This window comes from Convolutriloba macropyga, chromosome 2 (genome assembly GCF_964194025.1).
Source record: "Convolutriloba macropyga chromosome 2, txConMacr16.3, whole genome shotgun sequence".
NCBI classification, from domain to species: Eukaryota; Metazoa; Xenacoelomorpha; order Acoela; family Convolutidae; genus Convolutriloba; species Convolutriloba macropyga.
The window spans coordinates 44,774,698-44,788,662 of NC_134469.1; the positions used below are offsets into that span (position 1 = coordinate 44,774,698).

At 36.2% G+C, this 13,965-nt stretch overlaps 1 protein-coding gene across 3 annotated transcripts; it reads right to left on the bottom strand.

Annotated features, from left to right (window-relative positions):
- Positions 1–7: 7 nt before the first annotated feature.
- LOC142358694 (mitochondrial basic amino acids transporter-like) lies at positions 8–13,546 on the bottom strand. Of its 3 annotated transcripts, none has more exons than XM_075410214.1 (6): positions 12,355–13,546; positions 10,348–10,391; positions 10,246–10,282; positions 9,885–9,937; positions 4,551–4,757; positions 8–293 (listed from the first exon to the last, which is right to left on the bottom strand). In XM_075410214.1, exons 1-6 carry the CDS (start codon positions 12,380–12,382, stop codon positions 273–275), a joined length of 390 nt encoding a protein of 129 aa, XP_075266329.1. In that variant the 5' UTR covers positions 12,383–13,546; the 3' UTR covers positions 8–272. The 3 variants fall into 3 exon arrangements, with proteins under 3 accessions (XP_075266329.1, XP_075266328.1, XP_075266330.1); XM_075410213.1 differs by having other exon boundaries at positions 8–750; positions 12,355–13,544; XM_075410215.1 differs by lacking the exon at positions 8–293 and adding an exon at positions 2,682–3,123.
- Between the last annotated feature and the right edge of the window lie 419 nt (positions 13,547–13,965).

Consider the following 13,965-nt stretch of genomic DNA (forward strand, 5'->3'; position numbering starts at 1 on the left):
AAGAGTATTGTAATAAGCGATTATTTTGTAGACACAAACCTTAAAATTTGCCGACATCAAAACAGTAAAGAGTAATTAACCTACAAAATTACTATATTGCGACATTACTATATTACTTTAATTTCATCGAAATGAAAATTATTCGGCAATTAAGAGAATTTTAGGTTTTATTACTAATTGGAAGATATACTACAAAAGCAGCGACAATAAAAGATATGTTACAAAAGCAGCACCAAAATAATCTGAGTCAGATTTGTTGATTGATTCTTATCTCAACAGATAGCGATAAGCTTCTAAAGTAAAGAAGATAGTAGACGATTGAGCCATACTTCTCAGCATGCAAGCCTTGTAACCGTTGAATAGGGAACCAATCAGTCCTTTCTCAGACTGAGCCAAAAATTTGACGACGTCTAAGTATGACTTGTAATGCTCTTTGGCTTGAAACTCCGTCTTAATAGTATCGATAGGATAGATAGACGTCCAGCCAAAACAGCCACATATGGCTCCAAAAAGACAAGAATACAATAGTCGTTCTTCATTTCCGTTTATGCCCTTTAATCTAACTAAATACTCGTATGTTCCGAGCTGGACAGCAAATCCGGGTCCGTCTCTAACAAGGGTTGACAACAGACCACGGTAGAAGCCCTTTAAGCCCTGCTCTCTACCAATAACGTATAAGCATTGGATTGAGTTCATATACTGTCTATGATACGTCTTGTCAATACGATAGTTGATACCTATTCCTTGAACCTAAGATCATAACTCCATAAATTATTCATCCTTTTCGGCGTTCGCCTAGAAAATCATTGTCATGAAGTCTTTCATTTTGCTCAAAAAGGCAAGGTGAGCCCAGGTCAATTATGGCTATTACAAGAAATTACGCCTACCAGTAACAGGCGGGTTGAAATACTGCAACACAATAACCACTATACCATTTTCGCACCCAACTTCAAAATTAGAAAACTTCACGACGCAAATGTACGCGCTTTTTCGCTCCACTTCCTGTTTCGGCGTGACCAAAATCACTGCTCCAAATTCACTTAAAATCATCAAAACGTGTGAACTGATCATTGAAAAATAACCAAAAGAATTCGGCAAACGACTCGAAGAAAATAACAACCCTCTCAAAAATTAATACTTTTTTAAACAACTCATGTTGAGAATTTTTAAAAAATGTTTTTTTTAGTATTTCATGAAAAAATAAGCTATAAAAGAGAATTTTTTATGCTACAAGGGCATATAAAGCCAAAGAGAAGTTTATAAGAGTGAAGCATATAAGAGTGTTAAAATGCTCGCACAACAATAGGCAAGCCATAATAGGCTAAGAAACTTGTCTAAGATTACAGAAAAGCGGCAAAAAATTAAGAAGTTTAAATCAAAATTCACGATTTTTTTTATATTTCACAAAACCCCACTAAATTGTACACACAAACTTGAACACACTTGATATCTTAATATTCTTTGGCGCCTTTTAATGTGCAACTTAAGGCAGTAGCACAAAACAAACTGACTAATGTCAGAAGAATTGCTCTCGAACGACAGGCGGGTGGAAAAACATTTGACCCCACCGGGATTCGAACCACCGACCTCCCGCTTCATAACTACAAGAATTGTCGACTGTGCTATTTGCCCCTTATTTTTGCTTTGCTGCTACCGACTTCATATTAACAAGCTTTACTTCGGAGTGAGAGCAAAAGAGATCACTCAAAAATGAAGAACGAAAGCGTGTAAGTCACTTGAGAAGTCAAAGAATGTTATAGAAAATCGCAAACTGGTCAAGTGAAAAATAAGCGTGAAAAAGATCACCACGTTTACAATAATTGCTATGAACTTCGTTCAAGAGCAATTATTAAGCGATAAATGCTTTAAAATTCACCTAAAAATCAGCAAAATAGCCTCCAAATTGGCACAAAACCTCCAAATTAGCACGAAACACATACTAAACGCCAGAAACCTTCAGATCACTATGAAAAACTCTACAATTATAAAATCACAATCAAACATCTAAACCAAAACAAATTGAAAGAAAACTTTTTAAAAAGCCGCACGCTAACAGAAATTCGCTCGCTTACAGAGGAAATTGTTGACCCACAAATTTCCACGCTATCTGTGATATTAGGCTTTTCACTCCCCGCTTGTATCTGTTCCTATATGCAATGGATTGACTAAACACTAGCAGGCACGCAAAACCATAACAAAAAAATCATTTATACGAATAGAAGGTTTAAAAGAAGTGAAGGTTCCTTTCGCACCAATTCGGGCTCGAGCCCCTGCCCCCTCGTTTAACAAACATAGGTCTCACCGCTTAAGCTATCTATGCGTATTGTACTTTTTTTGCTCTCTCTACAGCAAATTTCTGGACAATGGCGTTGTGACTTGCTTGTTTTTGCTATATCGCATGCTTAATATGAGCGCAAAAAATGTGCACATTAGGACCTTAAAAATGATAGAAAAGCGCGACTCAAAACGCATTTATTACGCTAGTTTGCATGATTAAGGACCCCTTAAACATGTTACAATAGGAGCGCGGTTGACCATTGTGCTCAATTGCAACTGATATTTACTATTAAAAAGGATGATTAGACAATACGACTAAAACTGCTCAAAACTTAGTTTCATAGCAATTTTATGGATAATGGTAACAGAAAAATATTTCAAACATCAGATTCGCATTCCTCCATCTTACGAACTGCACTATAACTACTACAAACCACCGTTTCTCACAACCGCTTTTATCTTAACAGAAACATTTTTCAGATTGAGTGCATCTGAGATTACGCAAACATCAAAAAATAAAGCGGGCAAAACTTGGTTCAAAACTAAGAGTGTTCTAGATTAGCTCAGAATCTGTAAAGCTGAAACTTAGCAAAAAAACACATATTTACAATTACTTCAAACTTCCTTCGGGAGCAATTAAAAACACGTAGTACCCGGGTCAGTAAATCCTCCCTCTGGGCGAGCATACTTTTGAAGCCCTCGTAGCCTCGTGGTAACTGCGCCTACTAAGTTTTTTGTCCCAGGTTCGGTTCTCCTTTGTGCCTTTTAGGCCACTGACCACTCTCGATATGTTCGCTTAACCATCTTGCTCAAAGCGGCTCTTAAACATGCCCATCAAGAGGCCCCCTAAACATGCAAAAATTTTGTCCCATTTTAGAGCTCATGAGTTTAATATATAGGATAATGTTCCAAAACAAACAGACTTCTGGCATCTTGAAAGCCAATGACAGTCTGCCTTGTTGTTTATGAACGGCGGTCATATAAAATTGAACATCCTTGTTTCCAGCTAGCTTATCACGCAGTGAGCTGTCGCTGAACTGAACAAACATGAGGCGACAGGAAACTCGACAATCGCAATTGATTTGCATATGCAGCATCTTGTTGCCTGTTATTCACCTAACTACTTCCTTTTGACACTTCGATCACCAAAATATCTCACTTTGATAATGTTCAGTAAGTAACACAAAGAGAATTACAGGGAGTAACAGTGATTAGTAAACGCACAGCTCAAACATTGGGTTAAAGATAAAAATATAACCGACTGTCGTCGAAAGAATTGATCTTGAACGACTATTGGAAGCTCGAATCTATTGCAGCCTGCTTCAGTCGGGCACAGGGGAAGGGAGGGAAGGGGAGTAAATAAATTAACTAAGGGGGCTCCAAATGACGTCCTTAGAGGTTATTATATACCACTATAGCCACAAATATATTTTTTAAAATTACACCATATGGGCGCACGTTTCATTTGATGTTTAGTAGTAAACTGCCGCTACTTGAGAATAGTGCGCAACCATTTTCCTCAATTACAGTAACGAATTTCCACAAAAAATATGCCGCAAAAACGCTCAAATAGCCTAAAACTCGCCGAATTTTTCTAATTAACTACTTTCGACTACATTAAAAAACTCAGCAATTTATTTGAAGCGTGAAAAAGAGGAAAATCTTAAAAGTTTTATCTTCATTTTTCTTTGTCAAACTTAGAATTGGAAAATGCTTTCGACAATCAATCCACTTTTGGCGAATTTTAGATGATACCACTTTTCTGTGCAAAAATACATCACCCTACAAACCGAAGCAAAAAAAGCTCACATTTGACGGATAATTGAAACAATAGTTTTAAGTTGGGAAAACTGTAGTGCAGCAATGTGTAGAATGGATAATTGTTTAATCCTAATTCTACATATCACGATTAGACACTTGATATAGAATGCCATAATGGATACTAAAACCTTCATTACGTTCTTTGATTTTATCCGCTCATTCGATAGCGTTATTTTCTAATTTCGTAGCAGCCCAACTGCTCTCTAAAAATCGACCATAAGGAATTAAATTTATAAGAGTTCGTTGCAAATTGTGCAGGGTGCAATATTAAGTGTAGACGTAAAAAAACGCTAGCACAAAATGAGATGAAATTCAAAAGATGAAATATATAAATTTGTAATTGATAATTGATAATTGCGCGTTCTATTAAGTTCTATAATACGCGGCCAAACATAGCAGAATTTGTCCTACTATCTTCTTTCCCATCAAGATTAATTAGATCCATGGCAAACCTGGAGTTTAATTTTGGCTAATTCAACAGGAGATCCAATTGCACATTGAACAGTTCCCCCAAAAAATCCGCTAATCACATGATGCCATGGATTGTCCTTGTCAACGCTTTCCATAGAGAGCGCAAGTTCATTAATTCCAAACATTAAACCGTACACCATTGCATTCCCAATCAGAGGCGTCGCCATTCCTTTGAACCATCCCGATAGCTGAACAAAATCACACTTCAAAAAAGCAATATGTACGTGTAGTAAAAAAAATCGACGATGTTCGTGATGTAAAAAAAAAACAAAGCTACGCAGCACCCAGCTTTGTGCATTGAAAACATAAATATGTCAATTTGTAGCCTTTGAAGTCTAGTTATTTCAAGAACATTCTTTCTAAATACATTTTAGTTAAGTGATAATTTTTTACCTACTTTGAAAATCCATCGAACGCAAACCAGGCAGGTTTAGGTTTATTCATTTTGTGCTCTTCAATTTGTTTTTCGACCATTTTATCAACATCATTTACGTTAAGCTCCTGTACAATTTCCAAATATTTTTTATTGTACCGTTCTCACATTCAAAAACTTTACTCAGAGGGTATAAGCTTTAGTTTAGGCCGAACAGAAACTACGAATGAATACAAACAAACATAACCCACTAACGAAGGGTCAAATTGCTGGCTTTGGTAGTAGCCAGCTGATGCAAGCATTAGGGGGGGGGGGGGTCCTAGGGGGTGTCAAGCGTTGGGGAGAGGGCGGGTCAAGCGTTAGTGAAGGTGGGTCCAGCGACAGGGGGCGGGGTTGCGAAGGCTAGATGAGAGGAGGGGTTCAAATCGACAGGTGGAGGAGGATGGCCCCCAAAAGTTTTGCTGAATCGCTTTCTTAGAGAATGGTAAGGCTTAGGGATCTAAGAGAACTTAATGCCCTCCGAGTGCCACCTGTTTATCCCATTTTTGAGCACAAAAAGTCAAATCCACCAGACGACAAATCGGTCAAGCGAAAAATTGCACAAAAAACCCAGCCGGTGGAATACTGTATAGAATACGGTAGAATAATTACTAACCTAACCTTACCTAAAAAAAGACAATATAACATAACCGACTAACGTCGGGCAAATTGCTCTCAAACGACCCGCGAGCGGTTGGCTTAGTCAGCAGCTGGCCACGGTTTAGTGCGGCCAGCTTTAGCTTGATTCAACTCTACAAACATTAGTTTAATAGCCGTGTTAGTAAATAAATCAAATAGAAAAAAACCGCATTTTAAAAATTTGCAATATTGCAAAATTTTAAAAGTTTCCATAATTCGCAGAAAAAAGTATTCAAAACTTTTTCTGTCTCTAGAGTTATGTCAAGGAACCCATCTGCAGGATTTGAAAAGCTTCGTTGGCCAGTAATGATCGTTAAAGTCCGAAAAGGAAAAAAATATTCAAACATTTTGAAAACAATCGCAAACTTTATTTAGATCCTGCTAAATTTCAGAATATTAAAATCTTCAAAACAATTTCATTGTCTCAAGAGTCTATCCAGTATCCCTATTTCAAGCTTTAAATAGTATCACTGGCTCATAACGATCCATAAACCTGGAATATAATAAAAAATTTCACAAAAATTCGAAAAAAAAATTAAATTTTATCAAAAAAATGCCAAAGCTTGAGTCAATAACAAATTAATAACCATTCCATTAACTCTAGAAACTATGCCGCAGCTTATCATCAAACCTTAGAGGAGGACAGTAGGACCCTGTTGCCGGAAAAAAATGATAAGAAATGCAAAAATTGCAAATACTTTTAAAAATTGCTGATAAGAAAACATTCCATTACATCTAAAAGCTTTTCAGTAACCTATAATCAAACCCTAGAGGAGGCTATGTGGCTTTTGAGGCTGAACAAGCCCAAAAAATAAAAAAAAACTTGGAAAATTGCAAAGTGCATAAAAACTGCTAAAATTGGTGATAATAAAAGTTGAAAATTAATCCATGGCCAAAAAACATTTTCCAGTAACTTATTATCAAAACCTAACGCAGATTTTCTGTTAGGCCGAAAAACCTGAATAATGACAATAAATGTCAAAAAAAATTGAAAACTGCAAGTTTTGTAAAAAAAAAATACTAAAATTCGTAGTGTTGAATTCTTGATAAACATTCCATTATATTTAGAAACAATAAAGTAACCTATTGTCAAACCCTGGAGGAGGTTCCTCGGCTCTCCAAGCTGCAGAAACCTAAAAGCGATTGAAAAAAATTAAAGTTCCAAAAAAATCGCTTGAAATTGCCATATTAAAAAATTGAAAGCTACATGGCAAATAAAATTTTTTCAATTACTTATTATCAAATCCTTAATGACTTTCTGGCCTCTGCGTCTGGAAAGAGGTGAATAATGAAAAATAAATGTCAAAAAAATCAAAAAATTTGCACGTTTTGTCAAAAAAAAATGCTAAAATTTGTGATGTTAAAAAGTTGAAACCATTCCATTACCTTTAGAAAATATGCAGTAACCTATTATAAAACCCTAGAGGAGGTTCCTTGACACCTAGGGCTGAAAGAACTCAAAAAACTACAAACATTTTTAAAAAGCTTGAAAAAAATTGTAAAACAGTGGGGTGGGGGCAACAGCGCAGTGGGGGACAATAGTGGGGGTGTCTTCAACCTCTAAGAACCACCCTTCACACCATAAGTATGCCTCCAAAACAGTTAGAGCTGAAAGTCTCTAAAAGCACTTAATGCTCGCTAGGCGCTACCTGTTTATCCCGTTTTTGAGGACGAAAAGTCAAAAGCGTCAGAAGAAAAATCGGTCAAACGAAAAATTGCATGAAAGATACCGACAGGAATAATATAATTGCTACAAACTTCGTTTGAGAGCAATTAAAAAGAAATAACGAAAAAATTAAAAACCTTATGAAACTGTAGATATGGTTTTAAAAAATGATGACACAGCTTTTAATTTTAGCTTATGTAAGGGGCCTTTTTTGGAGGGGGGAGTTCAAGTCAAGAAAACTTGCGTCAGCTAAAAAAAACCTGTAGAATCTCAATACCCCTCTTCGAGTCGTAAAAGAGAACACAGGACTAATATAATTGCTACCCGTTAACTTCTATATCTTAGCACACATTTTCTTAGTTCCATTTGCTGAACCACAAGTTTTCAAGAACCGCAAGTTAAAGATTAATTTATTAATCATTAAAAGCGAATTAAAACTTGTCGACTCTTGCAAACGGCACCAAAAATGTACTTGCCAATGTTCAACACATCTAGTAGCACTCCTAAAACTAAATTATTCTGCTTTCGCATGTTTTAAAGGTTTTCGTGCATTCTCAGCTACTGATATAGATAAAAACGACCTCGAGTTAGAGCTATGTTTGTAGTTTTAAAAACTCATCAAGGCTAATCAAATTTGAAGAGTAAACGCATATAATCGACCATCCCTGTTAGAATAAAAAAATAACTAGATGTCAGCTAGAATAAGGTTAAAAGAAGCCAGTATTCTTAATGCCCAGGAAACTTCGTTGTTTCAAGAATCATTGTAGACAAAAACCAATAACTTCCATTCAAAGCATATAGTGAAAGTAAATAACCACGAATCGCGGCAGGATTATCACCTATGAGGTAATGACTTGAAAATTGCGTGCTTAGCAAAACAGTGGCTTGTACCGGAGGTACTTCTGTCGAGTACAAAAGATCTTTTGAGAATTCCAATATTGCAACAACTGGTTTGAAATTATATAGTACCGAAAGCATCGTCAGTGCAAGACATTTTTGGCAACAAGTAAATTAAAAATATAACAATATGGTTATATATACTTGGAACAACCAATACCTTAAATCATTCAAGCACAAATTATAAACATCAATCAATTTTCTTAAAGAATCACAGTATATAATTTTTGTTTTCTTCCAAAAAATAAAAATAATTTTTAAAAGCTCTTCACGTTACGTTTCATTTTTGCCACCCGAAGCCATTGTGTTAACTTATTCCATTTTTGTACGCATTGACGAACAATCGAATTCAATCCAATGTTGGTTTTGACGTTCTGTCTAACTTTAACTTGTTTTGTACGAGTGTTTTGATGAAGGCTCAGATACCCGTGGAAATTTTCAGTATTTTCTGGTCTGGCTATGTCATGAAATTTGATTAGCGAAATTTTTACTATTATTAGCTCAGCTGGTAGGATCTTTGTCTGTATTCGCAGATCTCTCGCTTTGTCATACTTTTTGCGTAGAAAGCACACCTTTCTACCCCGGTTAATCTGTTGATTAATGCGTTTCAGGTTTTTGCAGATAAATTTTGAAAAAAAGATTGCCGGTAACGATGTGTGGAAAAACACGTGATTTTAAAATAAGAAAGTGAGCGTTCAGGGGAATTTGATGTCTTATTAGGTATATTGATCTTATAGCATGAAACATCTTTAACGTTTTATTTAGCTGCTCATCGAAATTAAGGTTCCTGACCATACCAAGGTATCTGCAACATTTTTGTGTTGTGAGAACTTCGTTTTTCTTTTAAAAAATAGATCCGAAATCAGAATTATTGCGAGAAAAAAGATTAATTCGGTTAGTTTGTTCATCTCTATATGTTCTTCTGTTTGCTACACCGTATAAGATTCTTCTGTTTGCTACACCGTAAAAGATTGCTACACCGTATGACGGAAAAATGGTTGGCAGTTGAAGAGACATCTAGTAATACAAATGCAATGTTCAGTCCACAAAAAAACCAATGCAGCAATAGACAAAGATGCTTTCGGTGTAGTTGTGTTGTGATTGCAAACGCAGTGCGTAAATGATAGTGGCTACACTGCATGTTTGGTCCAGACAAGACAGTTAGCTATAAAATATGGTATAAAAAAGGACTTCGCTATGTAACTCCTCAATAACCGACGCCCCCGGATGAGCAACGGACCTAAGCTCTGGTCTCTTGACCAAGGATTCGTTATTCTTCAGGTCAGTAAAAGAAACACCTTAGGCTGCAACCTAGGGTAAAAGACATCGAGGTGTTCTCATGCTATCGTCTAACATGCGGGTAGCCTATATGACGGTGGTTGGTACCGATGTACTACCAAAGGAGGTTATTATTATTATTATTGGTTTAAGCACCATTTAAAATCTCAACAGTGCAGGAAAATTAAAAAAGATAAGTTTTGAGGTTGGCACAAGTACAGAAAAAAATCACAAATTTTAATTTTTGAAAATTATCCGAACTAACAGTTTGACAAAACGTCATGTATTCTTTCGGATTCCCATTTAAACATATTAATCGCTATTTCGGACAAAAAAAACTAGGGAAAACCAGTAAAACAGCCCATATGCAAATAGGCCGCAGAACATAAAAATACTCATGTTGTAAAGAATTTAACAACAAACCGATTCAGTTTTGTATATTCTCCATAGGCCTCGGAGAAGTTCATCCTTTGATCGTCGAAGAATCAGCAGAGATTGGCATTCCAGCGTTTTCATAGCTGTTTATTCCTCAAAATTGTCACTCGCACAATATTAAAAGCAGGATTAGATCAAGTGCATTCTTTGGCTTGAATATTTAACCAGCACTCCACTGTTAAATTGGTTCTTATAGGGTAAATTCAATTTTCTTAACAAACGGGAGGAACACATATATGAATGGAATTTCTTTTAATCTACATTTATTTAACTCGGATCAATCTGTTGAATCAACAGAGTTTATTTTAAAATAAACTATATACAGCCCGGTAAAAATTGCGACACCAATCTCTGGCAATGTTGACTGTTTGTGATTGAAGCCTGCTCTAAAAATAACAGCAAGCAAATTAAAAGCTTCCGTTGAAAAAAGCAGTAACCAGTATTCACTAACTTTGATAACATCAAACGGATGGCACGCCACAACACCTGCCGCGCCTGAAATATCTTGCGTGTAAAGTGAGTTCACTGCTTTACCCATTTCTACTTATTTTCACCCAAACTCATTTAACCTCCATCTTTTAATATCTTATCTGCTCATGTCTATATCATTTCACCCCGCAAAATTTTCACCCCAAACGGTACAAAACTAATCCCTAAAACTTTGTGCAAACCCCTTTGTACCAATTATATAAGGAGTTAAAATTGGAGTACAATGATTAGCGTCAGAAAAGCGTTACACCGTTTCGGCCAGAGCATGCAGAAAGATCAGTATATAGATTGAAGTAACAGTTATAATTTAGATATTACTTGCCTCTCAATTGCTACAGAAGTAAAAAAAAAACATCGATAGTTTTCAGCAAAAAAACTGCTATATAGAAGTAGTAACAGACTTGAATTTACCAATTATGGAATTTTAACAGTACGAAGAGAGGCCTGTACAGAAGGTAACTAATAAATTAAAACATAGCTGGCAGATTGCCAGAAAATAGCCGCAATAGATTCGTAGATCGGCAGTCTAAAAAAAACAGTAAAAAAGACAGACCAAAAAAATTCGTTTTTTCATTGAAGGCTGATATGTTATATTTTGATTAAAAATCTGTATAAAGTTATTGCTGCCTCTATTAGCTGATCTCAAATAACCTTCATTTAGAGTGACACACACCCATTTGACCTTATCTCTTTGAATTAAAGTAAATAAAAGTCAATTTCAAAGTGAGGAAGTCATTTTTGAGAGTGAGGTAAGTCAAGTGTGACCAAAAATTTAATCACGCGCATGAACAAAAAACTCGCTCCACTAAGAGCGAAAAATGACGTCACACATGCATTTCAGTTGAAATTGCATGAACGAATGAACAAAAAGTGGCTGTGACGTCATATGGTCGTAACAAAAATCATGACGACGAAATAAAAAAACATAGCAGGACAAGTCCTGACGTACAATTCAAAGAATTTTCATTGACTAAACAGAAAAACTAGACCTAGAATGGTCTATGAGTGAATTGAGAAAACCATTTTTAAAAAAATCAGAACAAAAAATTAAGAAATAAACAGAAAATCAATGTCAAAATGCCGCATGTGAACAAAAAAACCACTAGCGAGAAATGAAAATTTAATTCAAACAAAAAACTAGGCCTAGAATGAGCTGTGAATGGATTGGGAAAGCCATTTAGAAAAAAATCCGATCAAAAAAATCGAAAAAAAGTAAAAATCAGAGTGAAATTGCCGCATGTGAACAAAAAAACCACTACCGAGAAACCGAATTTTTGTTCAAACACCGTTTTCTCACTCTACTTTAAAATTAGAGCAAAAAACCACGCCGCAAAACCACTCGCTTTTTCGCTCCATTTCATGTTTCGGCGTGACCAAAATCACTACTCCAATTTGACTTCAAAAATCATGAAAATGTGTGAACAGATCTTAAAAAAAAAAGACAGCGCCCCAATACAATTCAAATTCTTTGAATTGTAATCAAATTCTTTGAATTGTAAAAAACCAAGAGAAGGCAAATAATAGCCCCAGCTATCGCTGTGCGGCTATTAATAATTAAAAAAAAACCTTAATCAAAACAAATAGTGAGCTAAGATCTTTAGATAAGAGTTTTCGTAAACCCTCCGTCCAGTCAAAACTATTCCATCAAATTATTCCAGATGTTACGATAATTGTTTTGACAGATGACTCGCAATGTATAAGTATCAAGTCTGTAGACTGAACAAGTCCACATTCAATAGATCGAAGAGAGTACAGTTGTTGATCCATAGAGCTAGATCTTTAATTGCATATAATTAAGCATCGCAATAGGGCTATGCTTTTCTTGGTTATTGCTTTTATCTTTGCAGTTACCTATTTATTCCTCGATTAACCTCAGTGGATTACTTCGGCAGTAATAATTTCTATACCCACTAAAGCCGCCAATGGATGTTTACGGGGCAACAAAACGCAAATGCGTTGTTATTCTAACCTGCCAGGCAGCCGCCAGCAGCCTCCATAGCTATAACCTGAAAACTGGTTCAACTGAAATGTTTCAACCATAGCCTGAAAACTGGTTCACCACCAACTAAAATTGCAAGAAAAAGTAGTAGTAGCAGCAGTTGAAGATTCTGGAATCATTTATACCCACGGATGGTCTGTACCCTCGTTTGTTCGCCCATACACATTAACTTTTCCCAAGGATTGCAATTTCCACATCTACATACAATACGCCATGTGCATTTGTCATTGACAATGCAGGATGTAACAAAATAGTGCCAGTATATCTTTTTGGTGTCTATATTTGGCCTTTGACAAGAAACTGAATATGGGAAGTGGTTGTGATTTTAGAAGCCTTAGCTGAGTAATGTATGATTGTTCATTTTTTTACCCTTTTAAGATATCACCCCCGGTACTCGTCCCGCATATTTAGTTGACGTTTCAACTTTTTGATGTAGATCACTATTGTAATTAGTTTTTCGACCCCGCGATATGCATAAAGAATGTCCCATTCAATATTGTGCGCTGTAGCACATTAAACGAGGTGTTGTCCAACTGGGGAATCTTACTTTCGATGATCCACAATTCTAGTGGTAGCATGTCGGCTGGTTTGGCCAACATAGATGGAAATGCGTCCATTGCATTTAACTTTATAAAACACGCCGGATTTTTGATTTTTATCAAAAGATGATTTTAGGGCGTGCAAGCAAGTTCTTGATTTTCTCGTTGCTCACAGAAGAAGTTCCAAACGAAGCACTCTTTCTCAAAAATTATGTCATTCACAGAAATGACGGAAATTCAAAATGCGGTGTCTCAAAACATGTAGGTGTTCTAGTGGCGGTAAAAGACAACATTCAATCTAAAGAATTGTTCGTTAAGAACACATGTGAGGGTTGCCTAATCGTAAAAATTAACACTAAAAATGACTCAATCCTAATTGTCTGCATTTACAACCCACCTAAAGGCAGCCCTTACAGATGGTGCAAGCAGAAGTTTGAAGACCTCACACAAACGCTAAAGTTTTTAGAGAAGAAAACAAAGCCAAAATCAATCATCATTACAGGAGATCTCAACTTCTCAACCACTGACTGGAAACAAATGTCGTCACCAGATGAACTTGACAACACCTGGCTCAACTATTTCGTAGATGAAAATTTTGAACAAATGCTAAACTTCACTGACCTTTTGGGGTACAAAAACAGCTAGATGTCTTCCTAACAAACGAACCACAAATTTGGATCAATTCGAAAATCGAAACCAAAATTAGTAACAACTATGCCCTCAACAACAAAAAATGCTCAGATCATTACGCCTACATAACACGATACGAATGCAACTACGATCAAGCGACCGATCGCAGCAGACCAAAATACGCTTACAAAAGACTAGATAGTTGTTACAGTAACGTTGACGAACTTCTTAAACAATGGTATGAATGGTTCAATCGCATTTTCGATCAAAATGTCCCAAGAGTAACTCAGCACAGATCACAGCTCCCCCCGTGGGTGTCAAAAAGCACATCCCATGAAATGAAAAAACTATCAACTTTGAAACGAAAAGCAATTGCCCATCCAAGTCCTGCTCCAAGCACACTAAACAAAAT

What these genes read in the sequence shown, in the direction of transcription:
- LOC142358694 (XM_075410213.1), bottom strand. Translation starts at nt 12,382, where the DNA reads ATGGAGGCTGCTGGCGGCTGCCTGGCAG. An exon ending in TGCTGGCGGCTGCCTGGCAG is followed by an intron (nt 10,392 to 12,354) that starts GTTAGAATAACA and finishes AAGATATTTCAG; the next exon opens with GCGCGGCAGGTGTTGTGGCG. An exon ending in AACAGTCAACATTGCCAGAG is followed by an intron (nt 9,938 to 10,245) that starts ATTGGTGTCGCA and finishes TGATTCTTCGAC; the next exon opens with GATCAAAGGATGAACTTCTC.